At 48.5% G+C, this 24,273-nt stretch overlaps 3 protein-coding genes across 4 annotated transcripts in view; 2 read left to right on the forward strand and 1 right to left on the reverse strand.

The window, feature by feature from the left end:
- The first annotated feature begins 1,084 nt into the window (after window positions 1-1,084).
- On the forward strand, window positions 1,085-15,434 carry CENPS (centromere protein S). The gene is made up of 6 exons (XM_017957103.3): window positions 1,085-1,634; window positions 5,213-5,336; window positions 6,018-6,051; window positions 11,976-12,042; window positions 14,556-15,003; window positions 15,337-15,434. Exons 1-5 carry the CDS (start codon window positions 1,587-1,589, stop codon window positions 14,694-14,696), a joined length of 414 nt encoding a protein of 137 aa, XP_017812592.1. The 5' UTR covers window positions 1,085-1,586; the 3' UTR covers window positions 14,697-15,003; window positions 15,337-15,434.
- Window positions 3,461-24,273, reverse strand: part of DFFA (DNA fragmentation factor subunit alpha) — a 41,826-nt gene continuing 21,013 nt past the window's right edge. Inside the window, exons 6-7 of one of the 2 annotated variants that reach the window (XR_004185781.1) lie at window positions 16,435-16,580; window positions 3,461-7,024 (exon numbers count right to left, since the gene is read on the reverse strand). Coding sequence is in view for 1 of the 2 variants with exons in the window: in XM_021941932.2 (XP_021797624.2) it covers window positions 16,560-16,580 (21 nt within the window). In the remaining variant the exon portion in view is untranslated. Of the gene's footprint in view, window positions 7,025-16,254; window positions 16,581-24,273 lie in introns of those variants that run through there. The other variant, XM_021941932.2, reaches the window with a different exon arrangement.
- CORT (cortistatin) lies at window positions 14,624-22,812 on the forward strand. The gene is made up of 3 exons (XM_009190329.3): window positions 14,624-14,737; window positions 21,268-21,425; window positions 22,530-22,812. The coding sequence occupies exons 2-3, from the start codon at window positions 21,327-21,329 to the stop codon at window positions 22,746-22,748; spliced, it is 318 nt and encodes a 105-aa protein (XP_009188593.1). The 5' UTR covers window positions 14,624-14,737; window positions 21,268-21,326; the 3' UTR covers window positions 22,749-22,812.

A 24,273-nucleotide genomic window follows, 5' to 3' on the forward strand; every position in this document is an offset into this window, starting at 1 on the left:
TCCAGGTAGACTGGGATGCCCACAGGCAGCAGCGGACAGAGGCGAGAAATGCCTGTCATTTCCAGATGCCACCCACGGAGCAGAGGCAGAGGAAAGTCCTCAGAAGGCTGATTGCTCCAATCAGCTTTGATCTGGGGTTCAGCCCTCGGCAAGCTTAGGGAACTTGAGGGATGTCTATGAGAAAGGAAGACAGGAATGGCTTTATGAGATTTCCTTCCGTTCTAAAAGTAGCACCTGCTCGTGACAAATGCAGAATACAGAAATATAAGCAATAAACAAAAAATAATGAAACAAAACAAAAACCTAGAAATACAGGCAGGGCATGGTGGCTCACACCTGTAATTCCAGCACTTTGGGAGGCTGAGGTGGGATGATTGTTTGAAGCCAGGAGTTTGATACTAGCCTGGGCAACATAGTGAGACCTGGTCTCCACAAAAAATAAAAATTAGCCAGGTGCGCTGATGCGGGCTTGTGGTCCCAGCTACTTGGGAGGCTGGAGTGGGAGGATCACCTGAGCCCAGGAGGTGGAGGTTACAGTGAGCCTTGGTTGTGCCACTGCACTCCAGCCTGGGCGGCACAGCGAGACCCCTGCCTCTCAAAAAACTATGAAAACAAACCAAAATTGGGTTTGATGGTTTCACTTCATTGTTAACATAAAGGAAGGCCGGGCGCGGTGGCTCAAGCCTGTAATCCCAGCACTTTGGGAGGCCGAGGCGGGTGGATCACGAGGTCAGGAGATCGAGACTATCCTGGCTAACATGGTGAAACCCCGTCTCTACTGAAAATACAAAAAAAAACTAGCCGGGCGTGGTGGCGGGCGCCTGTAGTCTCAGCTACTTGGGAGGCTGAGGCGGGAGAATGGCGTGAACCCGGGAGGCGGAGCTTGCAGTGAGCCGAGATCAGGCCACTGCACTCCAGCCTGGGAGCACAGCGAGACTCCGTCTCAAAAAAAAAAAAAAAAAAAAAAAAAAACATAAAGGAAAAGCAGTAACACTCGTGTCAGAATTATACTCCTGTCGATGGCAACAAGGCAGTTCCTGTTCCACTCGCTGAATGAGGTCACGGGGCGTTCATTCATTGTAGTCTGACTTTGTGACGCTATTGTTGGTGATAGAATGATAAAGTTGATAGTGGATTTTGCAAGATACACCTGAGGTACAGGTGCTTGGAGCTCTTGATAATGTGTACTGCGTTACATGATCTGTAAATAGTGGGCTATGCATCCTTTACACTAGACTGGAACACCTATGCACACACCTATGCACGCGTGTGTTTCACGGAGAGTGGTGCTCAGCGCTGTGCCAGGTGCTGAATTAGGCTCTGGGGTGCAGCAGTGACCTGGGTGGTCATGTCTCCGCCTCGCCTGGCCACCTCCGTTGCGAAACCTGAGCAGGGGGCTGGCTGGAGGCCGACGGCGGAGTTCTCTCAACGGAGCGCCGCCAGGGGGCGCGCGAGGCAGGGCGGAGCTGCGTACTTTGTCCGCCCGCGCAGCCCGTCGCTCGCGCCGCGGCGGGAATATCCGACCTGGCCGCGCACCACCGCCCCTTCTGGGCCTTCCTGCATTTGCCCAGGGTCGGCACGCAGTAATGGAGGAGGAAGCGGAGACCGAGGAGCAGCGATTCTCTTACCAACAGGTACAGGAAAACGGTGGTCGGGCTGGCCTGGGGCAGGACGGTATCGAGTTTCAGGACAGAAAAGGACCCCGAAGCCCAAGTTGGCCTCTCATCGGGGCCTCCATGCCTCGGGCGTCCCCCGCGGCTGCTGCTGCGCCTGCGTTGGCTCAACTGCCGCGGGTGGTGCTGGGAAGCGGTTTCCGCGGCAACGCGGCTGGACCCTGGCCTGCGCGGGCTGGGGAGGAAGCGGTTCTAGGGGAGAGAGCGCGGGCTCCGGGGTCCAGCGGCGAGAGGCCACCTTCTGGCTTTGCAATGAAGCCTCGATTTCCCCTTCTCAGATGGGGTTGTTGTGAGGGTGGGACGTCGGCATTAGAGACACTCCAGGTGACGCCCGTAGCGCGGTGCGCGGTTGGGGCCGGAGCTCTGGAACGCTGCTGGAGGGGTCGACCCCTCGTTACAGATACAGGGACGCGGTGCGGACCAGTCAGGACCAGAGCTCGTCCTTAGATGTGGGTTCGATTCTCCGCTGCGCCAACTTGTGATCGTACCGACTCGGCCCAAATGCAGTTTTCTTCTCTGCAAAATCGTCGTAAGAATAACCACCTGTTAGGGTAGCTGCAGGCATCCCATTCTTTCCTTTTATCAGCGCCGGGCATACTGGGCGGCAGAGGCTGAGAACCTTACTGTGCTGTGAAGAGGCGAAAAGCAAGACCCGGAGTGGCGACCTTAAAGACGAATTGAAGAAACGCGGGAATGAGCTCCAGACGCGGGAGTTTCCTCTCTACAAAGTTACATTGCAGCAGCTGTCTACTCTGTCCCTTGTATTTTGAGAAGTTCAAACCTTCAGAAAAGTTGCAAGAACATGGTACAGAACGCCTAGATGCGCGTCACCTCGATTCACCACTAGTTAGCATTTTGCTCTGTTTGCTCCCTTGCTTTTTTCCCTCCCCGATTGGAGAATTAATTGCAGATATTTTGACAGTTCGCCTTTACATTTTAATTCTTTAGTACACATCTCCCAAAAACAAGGCATTGGTTGGGCGCGGTGGCTCACTCCTGTAATCCCAGCACTTTGGGAGGCCGAGGTGGGCAGATCACTTGAGGTCAGGAGTTCGAGACCAGACTGGCCAACATGGAAACCGCTTCTCAACTAAAAGTACAAAAATTAGACGAGTGTGGTGGTGGGCGCCTGTACTCGCAGCTGCTTGGGATGTTGAGGCAGGGGAATCGCTTGAACCCGGGAGGCGGAGGTTGCGGTGAGCCGAGATCGCACCTTTGCACTCCAGCCTGGGTAACAGAGCGAGACTCCATCTCAAAAAAAAAGAATAAAAAAGAACAAGGCATTCTCCTACATCATCTCTATAAATTATCCCACTCAGGAAGTTTAATATTGATGAAACGCTGTTGAACGTGCAGTCCATGGTCACGTGCCCCCACTTGTCCTAAAGATGTTTCTTTTTTTTTTTTTTTTTTTTTTTTTGTGGGGGGGTGTCCCGCGCTGTCCCCCAGGGTGGAGGGCAGGGGCGCGATCTCGGCTCACTGCAAGCTCCGCCTCCCGGGTTCACGCCATTCTCCTGCCTCAGCCTCCTGAGTAGCTGGGACTACAGGCGCCCACCACCGCGCCCGGCTAATTTTTTGTATTTTTAGTAGAGACGGGGTTTCACTGTGGTCTCGATCTCCTGACCTTGTGATCCGCCCGCCTCGGCCTCCCAAAGTGCTGGGATTACAGGCGTAAGCCACCGCGCCCGGCCAAGATGTTTCTTTTAACTGTCTTTTTTCCTTCAGGATTCCGTTAAGGATGGCGCGTTGCATTTAGTCATCTTGTCTCTTTGGTCCTGCCTGCCCTGTTTTTTTTTTTTTTGAAACAGAGTTTTCGCTCTTGTCCAGCCTGGAGCGTAGTGGCTCCATCTCAGCTCACTACAACCTCCGCTTCCCGAATTCAGGAGGTTCTCCTGCCTCGTGAGCAGCTGGGATTACAGGCGCCCACCACCACGCCCAGCTGATTTTGTGTGTTTAGTAGAGACGCGGTTTCACCATGTTGGCCAGGCTGGTTTTGAACTCCTGACCTCAAGTGATCTGTCCGCCTCGGCCTCCCAAAGTGCTGGGATTCCAGGTGTGAACCACTGTGCCGGGCCTGTTCTTAGTCCCCAGAACAGAGCCTGGCTCTCAACAGACGAACAAATGCTTACTGATGAAATGAAACTGCAAAGATGGGCCAAGAAATTTGCCCCGCAGCTGTGATTAACCTGTAGAAGATTTCCCCCTATTCATGTAACCAACTGTTCTTGGCACTTGGTAGGCAGCAGTGAACAAAATTGACAGGGTCCTGCCCTTGAGGAGTTTAGTGATTTAGACTCTAAATGCAGTGATGCCCCCAGCCCAGCCAGGGGGAACGGAGGAGGAGGAAGGTTTGAGAAAAATTCCTGGAGCCAAGAGCATTCAGAAGAATTCATGTCCTGTACCCTGACGCCCACCCATAAGTAAAAAAGATGATGTTGAGCTGGGCAGGGTGGTGTGGGCCTGTAGTCCCAGCTACTCAGGAGACTGAGGCAGAAGGTTCACTTGAGCCTGGGAGTTGGAGGCTGTAGTGTGCAGTGACCACACCTGTGATCTTCATGCCTCCCAGGTCGATGGCACTTTGGCTTCTCCTACCAGAGGCCTCAGCTTACCTAGCCTTGTGAGGTCTGAAATTCAGGAAGGTAGATGCCCTCCTCATCTGCCTGACCTCTATCCTGAGGTCCTGGACTTGCATTTTTGGCAGTTCCTCCCCCTCTTGCCTATGTGTTGAACACTTGCTGGTAGATTTTGTGCCCTCGTGGGTTCAGCTGTCATCATGTGCAGCTCAGCTCTGTCTTTGGCCCTGAGGCAGAGTACCCACACCTAGGCTCAACGGAACTCTGTCGACACGTGGGCGAGACCGTTGCTTAGGTTGTCTTGCGCTTGAGGCTCATCCTCCCCTCGGTAATTTTCTGCAAGCGGCAGAGAGATCTTTTTCAGAACCGACAAGGGTTGCCAGGGAGCAGTGAGGCCCCGTGGAGGTAGCCTCCCAATCCTCTGAATCGAGAGGGCTGGGTGTGCCCTCTTGAGTCTTTCCCGTGTTGTACTTTTGTTCTCTGTGACATGCAGGCCTGGGGCTGCCAGGGGCTTGCAGCAGAGGGATGGGATCCTTCTGTATTTACTTGATTAACCACAGTAAGGGCAAAGTTTCCTGCCTGGTTTTTCATTGTCTCCCAAACACCTAGCATATGCCTTTACTCAGGCATATGTCCAAACTCCGCAGATAGTTTGGAATAAGGGAGTAAAACCACGCAGGGCCTTGGCAGGCACGAGTCTGATCTGTCTCCCCACTGACTTGCCATCCAATTCCTTATCTTTACCTGACATAAATCGTAACCATTAACAAGGAGGTAATGTTTCTACAAGTCACACTCCAGTGGGCCTCATTCACTGATTAGTGCACTTGAAAAGCCACTCAGCCATTATGGAAAGCTCCGAAGGAATTGGGCTGAGCAGACCCTCTCCTTGGTCTTAATTTTTTAAGCCGTGAAAAGCTCTTATTTGCAACCTTACCTATGAAATATTTCGATTTTTTTCCCCAGAGGCTAAAGGCAGCAGTTCATTATACTGTGGGTTGTCTTTGCGAGGAAGTTGCATTGGACAAAGAGATGCAGTTCAGCAAACAAACCATTGCGGCCATTTCGGAGCTGACTTTCCGACAGTGCGGTATGAAGCTTCGGCCTCCCTAGCCATGTCTGTAAACCCCAAAGGTTGATTTCACCTGGGAGCAGTACGTGGGTGGGAGCTGTGGGGAGTCTGACCAGCAGACCGAGATATTATCATCATCATGTGTTCTTCATGAAACACTGCTCTTTTTGGCTGCGAGTTGTGGATATTTTATGGGAAGAACTATTTTTTTTCTATAACACTAACACTGGGGCATTAACGCCTTTATTTTATTGTTTTAAACTGCCCTGACGGCTGGAACATTAGACATCACATTTTTTGTTTCAGTGCTTTATAACATTTTTATATTACCCATAGTTTCTTTGACAGCTGAGCTTTGGCGTTGGTATTTGCTTGACTTCAGAGGGAAGACGAAAGACCTCACAAGCCTTGACTGTAGCAGAAGTTAAAGGATAGTTTCTAGAAACCAAAGGCATAGTCACAATTAATGGAAGACTTGCCATGAAGGGTGGAGGGCTCTGGGAAGGACAAGGAGGTCATCATGAATAAAAAAAGCCAAAGACTCTTAGGGAATGGCGGGGCTCCCGGAAGCGCCTCCTTTCACCTTTAAGAGGGTTTGTTGTATTAGTCACTGTACTGGCTGTAGAAATCAAGGCTTCACTTTTCCTGCTTCTGAAATTAGATGGGAGGGTGCCTAAAATGTGTATCTTTCTCTTTCAGAAAATTTTGCCAAAGACCTTGAGATGTTTGCAAGGTGGGTAGAGAACTTGGTTATCCGACGCTGCGTCTGTGCAGCTCTTTGGGGCCTCTCCATCTGGTGGGTTATTTCAGGAGAGCTTTAGCTATTCAGTTTGCCGTGTGTTTTGTGGAGGCTTGTCTCTAATCATGGTTCTGCAAGAACATGACGCCTGCCTCAATCACGGTGATTCAGACTTATTTGAACATTTTTTGAAGTTTTCCAAGTATTTTTTATTAAAGACCCAAGTTATTCAGTTCCAAGTTAAAAAGGTGTGAATGCCATCTCCAGGACCCTGAATGGCGGTGCCTGTGTTAAAAGCCATGTCTTCGGGTGGTTTGATTGCTCAGGGTTTGAGAACATGGTGCCCGGGGGCGGCTGCCCCTCTGCGGAGGGAGCTGCCGCGTGTCCGCGGTGGTAATTGCTTGCAGGTGTACACAGAATGGCAGGCAGGGCTTTTCATTTGCCGCATTTGTTCTGAGTAAGACGCACTCCTTGGAAAGAGGGTACTTGCTTTCAGCTGCTAAAGCCTCAGCTTTTACAGATGATTTATGTTCAGCTCTTCAATTAGTACCGCAGGTAATTGAAAACAATTGCACCAAATTGCTTTTATGAAACAGTTTGAATGACGAAGGCCTGAAAGGGCGAAAGCTTTCCAATTTGCCGCCACTTGGATTCGGTGCCAGCTCTCCCACACCCTTTACTTTTCACCTTGCTCCTGTTAGCTCTTTGTTTCTCGGATGCCTGTTTTGAATGAATTAAAGCAGTGGGTTCTCGGAGGGCAAGCTCTCAATCTGTCCTATTCCTGTGGCTATTCGTCCCTGAAAACCGCTTAGCATCTTCAGCTTGACCAAAAGGGATAAGATCGTATGAAGGGATACCGGTAGCTCATGTGGCTTAGTCATTGCTGATTCAGGCGGGAGTCCCTTATGTGTGGCCCTCCTCCCCGGTGAAAGATATTTATCACCTTTACTTGTTATTTCTTTGTTAGCTGTGGGGGAAAAAAAAAACAACGTTTAAAATACTTAAAAATAATAAATATATATATAAGAGATTCAGGGTCTTGGTATGTTGCCCAGGCTGGTCTTGAACTCCTGGACTCAAGCAATCCTGCCTTGGGCTCCCAAAGTGCTGGGATTATAGGTGTGAGCCACCATGCTCAGCCTGAAAATACTTCTGTAAAAATTCTATTAAAAAAAAGAATAGAAAGAGTATGGTAACACATTAGGCTTTCAGATATTCTGTGTTTTTTAAAAAGTACATAAAAGGTAGATTTTATTTTATTTTATTTTATTTTTTTTGAGACAGAGTCTCGCTCTGTCGCCCAGGCTGGAGTGCAGTGGCCGGATCTCAGCTCACTGCAAGCTCCGCCTCCCGGGTTCACACCATTCTCCTGCCTCAGCCTCCCGAGTAGCTGGGACTACAGGCGCCCGCCACCTCCCACGGCTAGTTTTTTGTATTTTTTAGTAGAGACGGGGTTTCACCGTGTTAGCCAGGATGGTCTTGATCTCCTGACCTCGTGATCCGCCCGTCTCGGCCTCCCAAAGTGCTGGGATTACAGGCTTGAGCCACCGCGCCCGGCCTTATTTTATTTTTTTGAGACAGAGTCTCACTCTGTCGCCCAGGCTGGAGTGCAGTGGTGCAATCTTGGCTCATTGCAACCTCTGCCTCCTGGGTTCAAGTGATTCTCCTGCCTCAGCCGCCCAAGTAGCTGGGATTACGGGCATGTGCCACCACACCTGGCTAATTTTTGTATTTTTAGTAGAGATGGGGTTTTACCATGTTGGTCAGGCTGGTCTTGAACTCCGGATCTCAAGTGATCTGCCCACCTCAGTCTCCCAAAGTGCTGGAATTACAGGCGTAAGCCACTGTGCCAGGTAAACGGTTGATTTTCTTTTGCTGGGTACTGGCGGGGAAAGGAGTATGTGCGTGCGTGCGTGTGTGTGTGTGTGTGTGTGTGTAGACCATAAGCTCCATAAGGAAGGACAACATCTTTTACATAAATGTTCGTGGAGGCCAAGTGCGGTGGCTCACCCCTGTAATCCTAGCACTTTGGGAGGCTGAGGCGGGTGGATCACCTGAGCTCAGGAGTTCGAGACTAGCCTGGGCAACAGGGTGAAACCCCATCTTCTAAAATAAAATTTAAAAAAATCAGCCAGGCGTGGCAGTGTGCGCCTGTAGTCTCAGCTACTCAGGAGGTTGAGGCAGGAGAATTGCTTGAACCAGGGAGGTGGAGGTTGCAGTGAGCCGAGATTGTGCCACTGCACTCCTGCACTCCAGCCTGGGTGACAGCGAGTCTCCGTCTCTTTAAAAAAATAGAGAGAGACTTTGTGGAAAGGCTGCCTCTGAGAACTGAGTGAGTCCAGAGTCCAGTGATGAGGCTCCAGGAATCTGGGGTGCAGCCAGAGGCAGGGAAGCACCCCCTCTTCTTGGCACAACCCACAACTACAGGTTTTCTTTGAAGACTCATCCTTTGTGTGAATTCCAGTTTGCTTTCATACAAAAAAGCATTGTTTTAAAGTTGATCACTGAATAAAATTGATTCTCCTGGAAGGCCAACTTTGGTTATCTTGTGGATTTGAGTTGTCCCTGTCACACTTTCTCTACTCCCAAGACTATTGTTACCCCAGTTTGAGAAAGATGGACTGTTTCAAGTCAACAATATGTTACATAGCCTCTCTAGGCTAGCCTGGGAACCTAATGAGTATTTGTAACATTGTTTCATTAAGACAAATTTGTTTTTTCTTTTCTTTCTTTTTTTTTTTTTTCCTTGAGACAAGATCTCTCTGTTACCCAGGCCAGAGGGCAGTGGCAGGATCGTAGCTCACTGCAACCTAGAGCTCCTGGGTTCCAGTGATGCTGCCACCTTGGGCTTCCAGAGTGTTGGTATTACAGGCATGAGCTGAGTCACTGTGCCTGGCATCTTTTTTCTTTTTGGTGAACTTGTTATGAGAAGTTTCTGTGAGAATACACATTTAAATTCTTTTTTCTTTTTCTTTTTTTCTTTTTCTTCTTTTTTGGAGCATTGGAGCAAGAGGGAGACTTGAGAACAGGGGCTGGAATTGTTTTTTTTTTTTTTTTTTGAGATGGAGTCTCGCTGTGTCGCCCAGGCTGGATTGCCATGGCGCGATCTCAGCTCACTGCAACCTCTGCCTCCTGGGTTCAAGGCATTCTCCTGCCTCAGCCTCCCAAGTAGCTGGGATTACAGGTGCGCGGCACTACGCCCGGCTAATTTTTGTGTTTTTAGTAAAGACAGGGTTTCACCATGTTGGCCAGGTTGGTCTCAAACTCCTGACCTCAGGTGATCCACCCACCTCGGCCTCCCAAAGTGCTGAGATTACTGGCATGAGCCACTGTGCCTGGCCAATTTTTTTTTTTTTTTAGACAGAGTCTCTCTCTGTCGCCCATGCTGGAGAGCAGCAGCTCAATCTTGGCTCACTGCAGCTTCTGCCTCGCGGGTTCAAGCGATTCTCCTGCCTCAGCCTCCCGAGTAGCTGGGACTACAGGCACACGCCACCACTCCCGCTAATTTTTGTGTTTTTAATAGAGATGGGGGTTTCACCATGTTGGCCAGGCTGGTCTCGAGCTCCTGACCTCAGGTGATCCACCTGCCTCAGCCTCCCAAAGTGCTGGGATTACAGGTGTGATCCACCATGCCTGGCCAGAGAATACACAATTAAATTCTAAATCAATTCACTGACAGACTTTGGAAAGCAACTGCCAATCTGAGTTGTTAATTTTTTTTTTTTTTTGAGATGGAGTCGCACTCTGTCATCCAGGCTGGAGTGTGGTGGTGTGATCTCAGCTCACTGCAGCTTCCGTCTCCTGGGTTCAAGCGATGCTCCTGCCTCAGCCTCCCAAGTAGCTGGATTACAGGTGCCCGCCACCACACCCGGCTAATATTTGTCTTTGTAGTAGAGACGGGGTTTCACTGTGTCGGCCAGGCTGGCCTCAAACTCCTGACCTCAAATGATCCACCCACCTCGGCTTCCCAAAGCTATGGGATTATAGACATGAGCCACCACACCTGGCCTGAGTTGTGAATTTATTTAGCTTTGAAATCTGTAGTCTCCTAGTATTGTTAAACATTTTGAAGAAGATAGATATTCTATAGGAAATACATTCTGGGAACTTTTGGGAATTGTCTTTAAGGCCTGTGTTACAAAGCATATTATATGAAAAATTGCTTTTTATTTTCCCTAGCTAGAGTAATTTTCTGGAGTTGGAGGTTTGACTTAGGAGAGTCTACGATATGCAGTGGCTGGCAGAGGATGCCCTGCCCCTTCCATCAAGGGCCTTACTGCAGAGATACCGGAGGCAAAGCTGAAGTGGCAGAGAGGACTGAGATCATTGTTTCCTAAAACTTTCTTGTCAACAGATAAGTTCGCTCTGTAAATGGTTCATTGTGCTTATTCCTTTTACTGTACTTTAAGAAGAATGTAAATCCAGACAGAGCAGCCTGGTTGTGAGGTTGAGACTGGGCCACCCTGTCCACGCGCACTTAATATTCTCCACCCAGACAGAACATCTGTGTTCTGGCCTCATTCTTTGTGGCTGCTCTTATGTCACCTCTGTCTTTTTTCTCTCCTGTGTGGTCCTTGCAGGTTGCTAATTAGAAAATTATCTCTTGAAGTGGGTATTATTATCTCATGACAAGCAGATACTATCAATCACGATGAGATGACGTGATATTTGTATATTTAGCAGAATGTGAAGGATTAATTTGGCCAAATTATGGAGAATAATTTCTGTGTGAATTTATCTTTTAACTCAGCAGTTGTTCAGTGAGGACTCACCATGTGTGCTGGCTGCTTTGCTAGTTATTAAGGATGCAAAGATTCCTATTTATTCCTGCTTACAAAGTACCGGTGTATTTTGTGGGAAAGTTAGAAATGGAAAGAAAGGGTGTAGTCAGAGTAATATATTATTGAATAGAGCTTGTTATCTCAAATTACCTTTCCTAGCAAAGATAAAAGGACTAGAATGAGAATTTGAGTCCAACTTGTGAGCAAGAAGCAGACTCCAGTTTAAAGGATGTTCTTTGTGGCTGGGCGCGGTGACTCACGCCTGTAATCCCAGCACTTTGGGAGGCCGAGGCAGCTGGATCATGAGGTCAGGAGTTCGAGACCAGCCTGGCCAAGATGGTGAAACCCCGTCTCTACTAAAAATACAAAAAAATTAGTGGGGCATGGTGGGGGCGCCTGTAATCCCAGCTACACAGAAGGCTGAGGCAGAGAATTGCTTGAACCCGGGAGGTGGAGGTTGCAGTGAGCCAAGATCGTGCCACTGCACTCCAGTCTGGGTGAGAGAATGAGACTCCGTCTCAAAAAAAAAAAAAAAAAAAAAAAAAAAAAGAGGATGTTCTTTGTTCTGCCTGTGTTATTGTGGAGGCAGGGAATGCATGAACTGCCTGTTGGGAACGGGCATTAGGAGGCATCTGCATATGCTTTTTCCTGTAAGTTAGCCCTTGGAGAACGTCAGAATCTTGACCTAAGTAAAGCCATCCTTTGTGGAGGTTCTCCTTGTTCTTCTATTTAGTGTCTATTTAAGCAGGTACCCTCTGTATCGTGAGGCTCATTTTCTCTGCACTAGAGTTGTACACTGACCTTCTTGATTTGTCTGTGGCCTTAGCTGTGACCAAGGAAGCCAGGTTTGGAAGGACTCTAAGCCCCGAGCCTCCTGTCTGTGTTTGTACTCTTCAGGTGCCCTTGGCCCTAAGCAGAGGTGGAGAGATGGCCTTTGCTTTCTCCATCTCTTTACTTAATTGGGGTCTTGGGAACTTCACAAATTTTTGTGTCACTTTTGCTTAATGCCCTTTATCTAAAAGGATGGGCTACTTAGAGATCCCTGCTCTTTTGAAGTCTGACCCTGAACTTCTGTGTTTCATCAAAACTTTAAATAATACCAAACATTTTGGTGACTTGCTTCTGCCCTTTCTGCAGACATGCGAAAAGAACCACAATTAACACTGAAGATGTGAAGCTCTTAGCCAGGAGGAGTAATTCACTGGTGAGAGATGAATTTCTTTCCTCACTTCCCTTTCCCATTGGAATACATTATTCCCAATCAATCACTTGAAGCCGTGAAGTTATTCCCCAGGGCACCTTGCATTAGAAACTAGAGGTGGCTGAACCATTCAGACTTACCTGTAATTTACAGTCTTGCTTTCATTATGATGGATCTTGCTAAGCCAATTTGAAATTTTCTAATCAGCACTCTCTGGTTTTTATAATTTGCCTTTTTTTGTAATACCTCAAAACTTTGGTCCCATGTTTCATTTACAACATGATGTCAGAGACTGGTCACAGGCTAATCTGTAGGGATAGTTTTACGGTGTTCACAGTTCTCCAAATGGGCCAGGTATAGAAGGAGTTTCTGTATGGCTGGATATGCAGGAAAAAGCACGTTTTCCATCTTTTTAAGTCTAGAAATCATTTTGACCAAGCGTCCGTTGTTCAGGTGAAGACTCAGAGATGCTCTGGTCATCCCAGGCTAGTGGCTTTGGCCGGTGGCAGAGCCAGCACGCCGGGGAGATTTCCTGACTGAGTCTAATGCTAGACATTGAAGCACTGTGGCTGTGGTAGAATGTGGGCCCCACAAGAGCAGGGGCTTTTGTCTCTTTGTTCTCTCTCCATCTGTGTTGCCTAGAACAGTCCTGGCACACAGGAGCAGCTCAATAAATAGTTGTTGAATGAATGCATTTGTATAGCAGTTTACAGGGGCTTTTCCAGATACTATTTTACATATATTATCTAATGCTCACAACTTTTTTTTCTTTTTTTTTTTTGATGGAGTCTCACTCGGTTATCCAGGCTGGAGTGCGGTGGTATGATCTCAGCTCACTGCAACCTTCACCTCCCAGGTTCAAGCAGTTCCCTGCCTCAGCCCCTTGAGTAGCTGGGATTACAGGCTCCCACCACCATGCCCGGCTAATTTTTGTATTTTTAGTAGAGATGGAGTTTCACCATATTGTCCAGGCTGGTCTTGAACTCCTGACCTCGTGATCCACCCACCTTGGCCTCCCAAAGTGCTGGGATTACAGGCGTGAGCCATGTTAGCCAGGATGGTCTCTGATCTCCTGACCTCGTGATCCGCCCGTCTCGGCCTCCCAAAGTGCTGGGATTACAGGCGTGAGCCACCGCGCCTGGCACTTCTTATTTTTTATTTTTAACTGTAGACATGCGATCTCTGTGTTGCCCAGGCTGGTCTTAAACTCCTGGGCTCAAGCAGTCTTCCCGCCTTGGTTTCCCAAAATGCCGGGATTCCAGGTGTGTGCCACATTTTTTTTTTTTGGACAGGGTCTCACTTTGTCACCCAGGCCAAGTGCAGTGGCGCAATCATTGCTCATTGCAGTCCCCGTCTCCTGGGCTCCAGTGATCCTTCCACCTTAGCTTCTCAAGCAGCTGGGACTACAGGTGCATGCCACCACACCGACTAATTTTTTCTATTTTTTATGAGACGGGATTTCACCATATTGCCTGGGCTGGTCTCAAACTCCTGGGCTCAAATGATCTGCCTGCTCTGGCCTCCCAAAGTGCTGGGATTACAGGCATGAGCCACTGCACCCAGCCACAACTCTTTTTTTTTTTTTTTTTTTTTTTTTTGAGATGAAGTCTCGCTCTGTCCCCTAGGCTGGAGTGCACTGGCGTGATCTCGGCTCACTGCAAGCTCCGCCTCCTAGGTTCACGCCATTCTCCTGCCTCAGCCTCCTGAGTAGCTGGGACTACAGGCGCCTGCCACCGTGCCCAGCTAATTTTTTGTATTTTTAGTAGAGATGGGGTTTCACCGTGGTCTCGATCTCCTGACCTTGTGATCCGCCTGCCTCGGCCTCCCAAAGTGCTGGGATTACAGGCGTGAGCCACCGCGCCCGGCCACCACAACTCTTACTAACACAACTTACTGGCTAGGTGCAGTGGCTCATGCCAATAATCCCAGAACTTTGGGAGGCCAAGGCAGGAGGATTGCTTGAGCGTAGGAGTTTGAGACCAGCCTGGCCACATAGTGAGATCCTCATATCTACAAAAATTTTTTAAAAAAGAAGAAAAGACCGGGTCGTGGTGGCTCACGCTTATAATCCCAACACTTTGGGAGGCCGAGGCGGGGGGATCACAAGGTCAGGAGATCGAGACCATCCTGGCTAACACGGTGAAACTCTGTCTCTACTAAAAATACACACAAAAAATTAGCCAGGCGTGGTGGCGGGCGCCTGTAGTCCCAGCTACTCAGGAGGCTGAGGCAGGAGAGTGGTGTAAACCCGGGAGGTGGAGACTGCAGTGAGCCGAGATCGTGCCACTGCGCTCCAGCCTGGATGACAGAGCGAGACTCTGTCTCGAAAAAAAAAAAAAGAAGAAGAAAAAAATTGAAGCTGCATTTAATTCTAAGAAATGTAACCCAGGCTTTGGCTTTTCTACCCAAATTCTTTGAGTCAGAGGTGGTTGTGGAAGGTTTAGTTTTCTTTGTTTATTTGTTTAGGTTTATAAAATGGTTACAGCCAGATATAAATACAGATTTTTTTTTTATAGCTAAAATACATCACAGACAAAAGTGAAGAGATTGCTCAGATTAACCTAGAACGAAAAGCACAGAAGAAAAAGAAGTCAGAGGATGGAGGCAAAAATTCAAGGGAGCCAGCAGAGGCTGGAGTGGTGGAAAGTGAGAATTAAAGCCCCTCGCCGCCTGGAAAATGCAATGCAGCCTTCTACAGGTAGAGCCGCCTAGAAATGCGCATGGCCGCCAAGGAGACCTCGAAGGGTTAGAGACTAAAAAATACATAAATAAAAAGATTAGGCTAGGGGGCTTTTTGTGCTAAATTCTCCACATTGTTAACTGCAAAAGCTAGTTTTAGAGAATGGGAAAGTCTTAAGCAAAATAATTCCAGATCTCACTCCAGAACATAAAAATGGTGTGTGCTTGAATGGTATATATTAGAAATTACATCGATTGTAATTAAAATTGTGTGCGCAGTTAAACATGGTTGACTTTTTCTTTCTTTTATTTTTTTTTATTTTTTTTTTTTTTTTGAGACGGAGTCTCGCTCTGTAGCCCAGGCTGGAGTGCAGTGGCCGGATCTCAGCTCACTACAAGCTCCGCCTCCCGGGTTCACGCCATTCTCTGGCCTCAGCCTCCCGAGTAGCTGGGACTACAGGCGCCCGCCACCTCACCCGGCTATTTTTTGTATTTCTTAGTAGAGACGGGGTTTCACCGTGTTAGCCAGGATGGTCTCGATCTCCTGACCTCGTGATCCGCCCATCTCGGCCTCCCAAAGTGCTGGGATTACAGGCTTGAGCCACCGCGCCCGGCCACATGGTTGACTTTTTCAAGCAAAAATCAGTTCATCTTTTGATGTAATTTTGTAGGCTAAATGACAATCTCTGAAGGATGAATAAAGTTATATTTATTTAGCTTTTCTGGTTACTAATGTTGTTTTTAAACATAGGCCGCCTTTGGTCACCAGGTAAAAGGGCATATGTTTGGGAATGGCCCTTTTTACTTTTTTGTTTTTGGAGAAGGAGTCTTTTTTTTTTTTGAGACGGAGTCTCGCTCTGTCGCCCAGGCTGGAGTGCAGTGGCACGATCTCGGCTCACTGCAAGCTCCGCCTCCCAGGTTCACGCCATTCTCCTGCCTCAGCCTCCTGAGTAGCTGGGACTACAGGCGCCCGCCACCGCGCCCGGCTAATTTTTTGTATTTTTAGTAGAGACGGGGTTTCACCGTGGTCTCGATCTCCTGACCTTGTGATCCGCCCGCCTCGGCCTCCCAAAGTGCTGGGATTACAGGCGTGAGCCACTGCGCCCGGCTGGAGAAGGAGTCTTGCTCCGTTACCCAGGCTGGAGTGCAGTAGCACGATCTCACCTCACTGCAACCTCTGCCTCCCGGGTTCAAGCAGTTCTCTGCCTCAGCCTCCTGAGTAGCTGGAATTATAGGTGCATGCCACCATGCCTGGCTAATGTTTGTAGTTTTAGTAGAGACGGGGTTTCACCATCTTGGCCAGGCTGGTCTTCAACTCCTGACCTTGTGATCCACCCACCTTGGCCTCCCAAAGTGCTGGAATTGCAGATGTGAGCCACTGTGCCCAGCCTTTTAATTTTTTTTATATATTATTTTTGTGTGTGTGAGACACAGTCTTGCTCTGTTGCCAGGCTAGAGTGCAATGGTGTGATCTCAGCTCACTGCAACCTCCACCTCCCAGTTTCCCAAGTAGCTGGGACTACAGGCGTGCGCCACCATACCCAGCTAATTTGTGTGTGTGTTGTGTGTGTTTTGTTTTTTCTCATGCCTTTGGGTTTCTTAGAGGTCCAGGCACGCCTTTCCCTTTACCCTTTGGCAATGTGGTGAAGAGAAGGGGCAGGGGTTTGTGGAGCCCTTTCTGTGTGCCAGGCACCCACTGGGTACTACATGTATTACCTCGCTGGTCTCCACAACTTGATTGGCGTAGATCTGATTCTTCACCTTCTCCCGATGAGCAAATGGAAGTTTGATGAGGTTCACCAGCTGCCCAGGGTCACCCGGCCACAGTCAGGAGACAGTGTTCACATTTGGGGCCGCTCACTCTAGAATGGGTGAGAGAAAAGGGCATTCATTTGGAGTAGAATTTATACCATCTGTCCCCAAATAGGATCAGCAAAAGATGCCCCAAAGCTACCCTGACTCTCCAAGGGAGGCGCTAAGCTATGGCCGTAGTAGGGTGCCAAGTTCATACTTTGTGGTTTCGGGTCTGCAAATGGCTCAGCACTTGTTCTCATGTTAATTATAATATCTGTGTGTCATATCAGTGAATGAAAAGTGAATCATAAAGCCTGCCTTCCTAGTACGGTCAGCCAAAGACCTGTATGTTAGCAGTTTCATTTTCGGATAAGCACTCTTTAAACTCCTTATTGGCCAGGTGCAGTGGCTTGTGTCTGTAGTCCCAGCAACTTGGAAGGCTGAGGCAGGAGATTCACTTAAGTCTGGGAGTTTGAGACCAGCCCGGGCAGCACAGTGAGACCCCATCTCTAAAAAAAATAAAAAATAAGTTAGTTAGGCATGGTGATGCCTGCCTGTAGACCCAGCCAGCTACTCAAGAGGCTGAGGCAGACGGTTGCTTGATCCTGGGAGTTGAAGGCATTAGTGAAGTGAGTGTGCTACTGCACTGCAGCCTGGTGCACTGGGGTGACAGAACAAGACCCCAACTCTAAAAAATAAATTTGGGAGGCTGAGACAGGAGAATCGCTTGAACCCAGGAGGTGGAGGCTGCAGTGAGCCGAGATTGTGCCACAGTACTCCAGCCTGGGTGAGAGTGAGACTCAGTCTCAAAATAAAATAAATTTAAAACTCATCAAGAAGAGTTTAGGGAATAGATACTATAGACTTTCCAAAGGTTGAAAGATCTGGGTTGGCGTCTTAGGTTTGCAACCCTAGTAGCTGTATAACTTTCAGAGACTTTGTGCTTTTTTTTTTTTTTTTTCATTGAGACAGGGTCTCTGTCACCCAGACTGGAATGCAGTGGCACGATCATGACTCACTGCAGCCTCAACCTCCCAGGCTTAAGCGATCCTCCTGCCTCAGCCTCCTGAGTAGCTGGGACTACAGGCTAGTGCTACCCTGCCCGGCTAATTTTTTAGTTTTTTTTTGTAGAGATAGGGTCTCAGAATGTTGCCCAGGCTGGTCTCAAACTCCTGGGCTGGACTCAAGTGATTCTCCTGCCTCAACCTCCCAAAGTGCTAAGATTATAGGCATGAGTCTCTGCACTTGGCCTTTTATTTTCTTTTCTTTTCTGAGATAGTCTCTTGCCCTGTACAGTGGCGTGATCACAGCTCACTGCAGCTATGAATACCTGAGCTCAGGCAATCCTCCTGCCTCAGTCTCCCAAGTACCCAAGACTGCAGGTGTGTGTTACCACACCGGGCTAAGTTTCTTTTCTTTTTGAGACAAGGTCTCACTCTGTCATCCATGCTGGAGTACAGGGGCTCAATCTTGACTCACTGCAGCCTCCACATCCCATGCTCAGGTGATCCTCCTACCTCAGCCTCCCAAGTAGCTGGGGCCACAGGTGTGTGCCACCATGTCTAGCTAGTTTTTGTATTTTTTTTTTGGTAGAGGTGGGGTTTTGCATGTTGCCCAGGCTAGTATTGAACTCCTGGGCTCAAGTGATCCTCCTGCCTCAGCCTCCCAAAGAACTGGGATTGTAGGCATGAGTCACTGCACCCGGCCTTTTTTTTTTTTTTTGAGATGGGCTCTTGCTATGTCACCCAGGCTGATCACAGCTCACTGCAGCCATGACTTCCTGGGCTCGAGCAATCCTTCTGCCTCAGCCTCCCAAGTGCCTGAGACTGCAGGTGTGTGTTGCCACACCTGGCTAAGGTTTTCTTTTTTCTTTTTTGTCATAAAGTCTCATTCTGTCACCCATGCTGTAGTGCAGTGGTGAAATCTTGGCTCACTGCAGCCTTGACCTCCTATGCTCAGATGATCCTCCTACCTCAGCCCCCCAAGTAGCTGGGACTACGGGTGTGCGTCTCCACGTCCAGCTAATTTCTGTAGGGATGGGGTTTTGCCATGTTGCCCAGGCTGGTCTTGAACTCCTGGGCTCAAGCGATCCTCCCGCCTCAGCCTCCCAAGTAGTCAGGACTACAGGTGTGCATTGCCATGCCTTGCTAAATTTTGTTTTTTGGTGGAGATGGGGTCTTGCTATGTTGCCCAGTCTGGTCTTGAACTCCTGGGCTTAAGTGATCCTGTCATCTTCACCTTCCAAAGTTTGCCACCTTCTTGAAACAGTCATCAGTTCTCATGAAGTCTTCCCCAATTTGCAGCACATTCCCCTTCTTTGCACACTTCTTATCGCACTGAAAAATGTCCTTGTCTTTCATTTGTGTCCATGTATCCTATTTCTTTTAGGCTGCAACACCTCTGTCGGGGTGTGGGTGGCATGGGTCCCTTGTGGTATTGCAAGTTCCATGCTGGGTGCTCAGAATGTTTAATGAGCTCATCAAATAAAATTGGCACACTAGACTAACGATACAGGAAGTTGGTGAGGCCGGGTGTGGTGGCCTCACGCCTGTAATCCCAGCACTTTGGGAGGCTGAGATGGGTGGATCACTTGAGTTCAGAAGTTTGAGACCAGCATGGCCAACATGGTGAAATCTCTATTAAAAATACTAAAAATACAAAAATTAGCTGGCCGTGGTGGCTCGTGCCTGTAATCCCAGCTACTCGGGAGGCTGAGACAGGAGAATCCCTTGAACCTGAGAGGTGGAGGTTGCAGTGAGCTGAAGTTGTGCCACTGCACTCCAGCCTGGGTGACAGAGCGAGACTCTGTCTCAAAAACAAAAAGAAGCTGGCTGAACTGCTGTGAATGTCTCATCTGCAAGTATAACTCAAAATTTTTAGTGTCATTTATAGGAATTTTGGTACAGAAATAACAGATGAAGCAACATACGACATATAAGTCTCTGGCCAGCAGGCCATGCTGATCTTACCTAGGATTTTAACATAAGCAAAAAGACTGTGACAAATTCAAGATTGAGATTTCCCCCGTGAAGGTGTAAACCAGGACTCTGGAAAACTGAAAACAAATATGTTCACTTCTAGAAAGTGCCATCAGTTTTGGGTTGTGTTACTTCAATTTACAGCCTTGCTTTGGATGTTGGTCATCTATAGTAGGTTTGGGTGGATGTTCCAGATTTTACTCGGTGTCCAGTTGGGTGAAGGGGTCTGTGCATTTGTCTGTGTGATTCAGCAATGAGGGCCTGTGAGGGAGAGCCAGCAGGTAGCACAGGGAGGGACTCCATGGTCTGCACTCTCAGCAGTGGCGCCAGCCTCGGGAGGACAGAGAGCCCTGGGAGTTGGCTGAGGGCAGGGCCGGGCACTGTTTCCCAAACTGTGACTGTGCCCTGCAGTAACAATACGTCTCACACCTGACACACACAACATGAATCATTATTTATCCTCGCTACGGGTGATGCACACTAATTTCAATTTCATCCTAAAGGAAAGTACCGGCCTGTGACCCACAAGCGGTGGTCAGGAGCAGTTTAGAAAACATTGGACCGGGCCGGGCGCGGTGGCTCACGCCTGTAATCCCAGCACTTTGGGAGGCCAAGGTGGGCGGATCACGAGGTCAGGAGATCGAGACCAGCCTGGCTAACGTGGTAAAACTCTGTCTCTACTAAAAATACAAAATTAGCTAGGCATGGTGGCACATGCCTGTAATCCCAGTTACTCAGGAGGCTGAGGCAGGAGAATCACTTGAACCCGAGAGGCAGAGGTTGCGGTGAGCCGAGATCACACCATTGCACTCCAGCCTGGGCAATAAGAGCGAGACTCCATCTCAAAAAAAAGAAAACACTGGACGATCAGGAGTTCGAGACCAGCCTGGCCAACATGGTGAAAACCTGTCCCTACTAAAAATACAAAAATTAGCCAGGCATGGTGGTGGGTGCCTGAAATCCCAGCTACTTGGGAGGCTGAGGCAGGAGAATCGCTTGAACCCAGGTGGCAGAGGATGCAGTGAGCTGGGTGTGCCATTGCACCCCAGGCCGAGTGGGCCAGAGCCCGGCTGACCTGGGGCCAGCAGTACCTGGGTGCTTGTTGGAAATGCAGCTCTCAACTCCTTCCTGCCCCAGCGCATCAGGACCTGCCTGCAAAGCGATTGTCTGCACTTCAGTTTGAGAAGGCCTGGCCTAGAGGATGGTGGGTCTGGCCTGCTGGGCTGAGAGGCAGTACTGGGAGCGATTCTTGGGGCCTCCTTGCCAACAATTTGGTGAAACCAGCGGATACTATCGTAGCATCTCTGAGCTCCCATTGCCTCCTTGTTTCTCTGCCCGTAGTAGAAGAATGTCTTTGAAATTACTGGATGAGTTTCAGTCATACTTTCACATGGGCACAATTTCACATTCAAGCTCCTTATCCAAGGCTAATTTTATATTATGTTAAATCACTTGTTTTTGTTCTCACGGCTTCCTGCCTACTATAGGCATAATTACGAGGAAGCAGAACTTCTCCAGCAGCGAGCGCACATGCGTTCCAAAATAAGAGCAAATTCGCTCTAAACACAGGAAAAGACCTGAAGCTTTAATTAAGGAGTTAGATCCAATCCTAAAGCGCTTTTGTGGGCACTGATTGCTCCAGCTTCTGCGTCACTGCGTGAGGGAAGAGGATCCAGGCGTTAGACATGTACAGACACAAAAAACAGCTGGAGATTGGGCTTAAAATACCCACCAAGCTCCAAAGAAGAGACCCACGTCCCCAAAACATTGATTTCAGGGCTGCCAGGAAGGAAGAGCAGCAGCAGGGTGTGAGAGACGCTCCCGTCAGCCCACAAGATGCCGTTGCCCCCCGGCCTCCTGCTGCTGCTGCTCTCTGGGGCCACGGCCACCGCCGCCCTGCCCCTGGAGGGCAGCCCCACTGGCCCAGACAGCGAGGTGAGTACAGTCCCGATGTGGCCACACGCTAGCCCACTCTCTGTCTCTTGTTGGCTTTTTGGCCTGCATGGTGAGTGTGTGTGTGCACGTATGTTGCAGTTCACAGCTTGGACAGGACACAGGGCTGAGCTTTGTAGTGATCTTGGCCGGCTTGAGGTACTGGGATGTTACATTCAGATCACTGATCCTCAGTGACATGTCCCAACCCATGAAGCCTGCTGGAAACCTGTGCGGCTCAAGGAGGACCCTTCATGCCAGGGCTCCCTCCGTCGGGTGTCTGGGAAAGGGGAAGCGAGTGTACCGGTCCACTGCAGGGCGGGCGTGGAGCTGCGACAGCCCTTCCAGAGCCTTCAGGTACACACAGCACAGGCTCCCACTGGCTCAGAGTAACTGGCATCATTACATTTTCCGTTGTGAGAATTTGTTACTTCATGAGGTGATTGATTGTTCTTTTTTCCATTTTGAGAAAGTTCCAAGAAAGAGTATATAAAGTTGAGCATTAAAAATGGATTTTTCTCTAAAATTATCAGATGAGTTTCAGGCAGGCCATTTATCAGCAGATTACTCCCAGAAGCTTTCTAAGGAATTTGAAAAACCAGAATTTAACGTTTCAGTCCCATCGTCTCAGAAAGCAACTTGTGGACATCCAGGAGTGTGGCCAAAGGTGGGAGAACGAATAAATTAGCCTGATCCACCTTGGGGCTTCTCAGCTGCCAGTCACTGGGGGGAAAATGGCAGATTTCCTGACGTCTCCTAATTAAGGACCTTAGCAGAGTGTGGAGCAAAACCACCAGGTTTTTTTCCTTGACTTAAAATGACCAACTTTTCCTTTTCTCTAATTAGAGCAATTTATTTAAGGCGTTCGCTTCACTTTCTCATCCTCATCCTTTAAGTGGAAATGAGGCTTATTGCTATGGAGCATCTTTTCATTTTTTTCTTTTTATTTATTTATTTTTAATATTTTCTTTCTCTTCAGGGTAGTCTTCTAGTAGATCTTTTTTTTTTTTTTTTTTTTTTGTGAGGAGATTGCATATCTTCGAATGCCTGCTGCCTGAGCCAGATTGCTGAGTTTTCTTTCCTTTGCCATCTGCTTCTCTTTAAAAGCATATGCAGGAAGCGGCAGGAATAAGGAAAAGCAGCCTCCTGACTTTCCTCGCTTGGTGGTTTGAGTGGACCTCCCAGGCCAGTGCCGGGCCCCTCATAGGAGAGGAAGCCAGGGAGGTGGCCAGGCGGCAGGAAGGCGCACCCCCCCAGCAATCCGCACGCCGGGACAGAACGCCCTGCAAGAACTTCTTCTGGAAGACCTTCTCCTCCTGCAAATAAAACCTCACCCGTGATTACTCACGCAAGTGTAATGACAGACCTGAATAAAATGTATTAAGCAGCAGCGATCTTTCCTTTCCTCCTTCCCAAGTCATTTGAAAAGTGTTTTTTATTTAAATTCCAATAATGCCCAATACTGACATGTCTTAAGTAATTTGGAACCCAAAGTGAACATCTTTGATAAAGATTGTTTTGTGGTTTGACTGAACCATGCTAAGTGCAGGCACTGGGCTTTCCTTCTGACGTTCATTATGGTGCTGGGAAGCTCTGTCTTTGATTTAAAATAAAATAGTTAAAGGCTACATAATTAAGAGTTCAGAATAACATCTTATTTCAGTTTATGAATTGATATGAATTGTCTAATTTAAAAAATATTTCCCTAACATTAAAAGGAAATTTTTAACATCAGGCTCAAAAAGCAAAATGATTATTCCTGTTTTAGCTGAAATTAATTTTAAAACATTAAACAGAAAACATGCTGACATGCCTATGAAACTTACACTCAAACTTGCTGTTATGTACCAGTTTTCATTAGTAGCTTAATGGGTTGCAATTCTTTTCATGGCTTATAGCTTCAGATTTGCTTTGGGAGGAATGAAGTCTACTCACAGAAGGTTTTTTTTTTTTTTTTGAGACAGAGTCTAGCTGTCACCCAGGCTAGAGTGCAGCGGAATGATTTCAGCTCACTGCAACATCCGCCTCCCAAGTTCATGTGATTCTCCTGCCTCAGCTTTCCGAGTAGCTGGGACTACAGCATGCGCCACCATGCCTGGCTAATTTTTCTTTTTTTTTTTTTGAGATGGAGTTTCGCTTTTGTTGCCCGTGGCGTGGTCTCAGCTCACTGCAACTTCCGCCTCCTGGGTTCAAGTGACTCTCCTGCCTCAGCCTCCCAAGTAGCTGGGACTAGAGGCACACACCACCACGCCTGGCTAATATTTGTATTTTTATTTTATTTATTTATTTTGAGGCAGAGTCTCACTCTGTTGCCAAGGCCAGAGTACAGTGGCACGATCTCGGCTCACTGCAGGCTCCGCCTCCTGGGTATGCCATTCTGCCTCAGTCCCAGCCTGTAGCTGGGACTACAGGCGCCCGCCACCATGCCCGGCTAATTTTTTGTATTTTTAGTAGAGATGGGGTTTCACCATGTTAGCCAGGATGGTCTCGATCTCCTGACTTCGTGATCCACCCGCCTCGGCCTCCCAAAGTGCTGGGATTACAGGCTTGAGCCACCGCGCCCGGCCAATTTTTGTATTTTTAATAGAGACGGGGGTTTCTCCATGTTGGTCAGGCTGGTCTTGAACTCCTGACCTCAGGTGATCCACCTGCCTCGGCCTCCCAAAGTGCTGGGATTACAGGCTTGAGCCACCACGCCTGGCTGTGAAGGTTTTTAGATGCTAAACTTTATTGGAAAAACCAGCAAAGGCTGGCTGGAGGACATGGGAATATTCTCTTCTCTGGACACTGGGGAGTGGACTCCCTGAGAATGACTGCTGACCATTCCATTGTTTTCTGCCGAGCTGAGCTC

Source organism: Papio anubis, chromosome 1, assembly GCF_008728515.1.
Source record: "Papio anubis isolate 15944 chromosome 1, Panubis1.0, whole genome shotgun sequence".
Classification (NCBI taxonomy): domain Eukaryota; kingdom Metazoa; phylum Chordata; class Mammalia; order Primates; family Cercopithecidae; genus Papio; species Papio anubis.

Bases quoted from the DNA above. Each gene is read 5' to 3' on its own strand.
- CENPS (XM_017957103.3), top strand. From the start codon at position 1,587: ATGGAGGAGGAAGCGGAGACCGAGGAGCAGCGATTCTCTTACCAACAG. The intron at 5,337-6,017 runs GTATGAAGCTTC...TTTCTCTTTCAG, and splicing joins GCTGACTTTCCGACAGTGCG to AAAATTTTGCCAAAGACCTT. The intron at 6,052-11,975 runs GTGGGTAGAGAA...CCCTTTCTGCAG, and splicing joins GACCTTGAGATGTTTGCAAG to ACATGCGAAAAGAACCACAA.
- CORT (XM_009190329.3), top strand. From the start codon at position 21,327: ATGCCGTTGCCCCCCGGCCTCCTGCTGCTGCTGCTCTCTGGGGCCACG. The intron at 21,426-22,529 runs GTGAGTACAGTC...TCTCTTTAAAAG, and splicing joins CCACTGGCCCAGACAGCGAG to CATATGCAGGAAGCGGCAGG.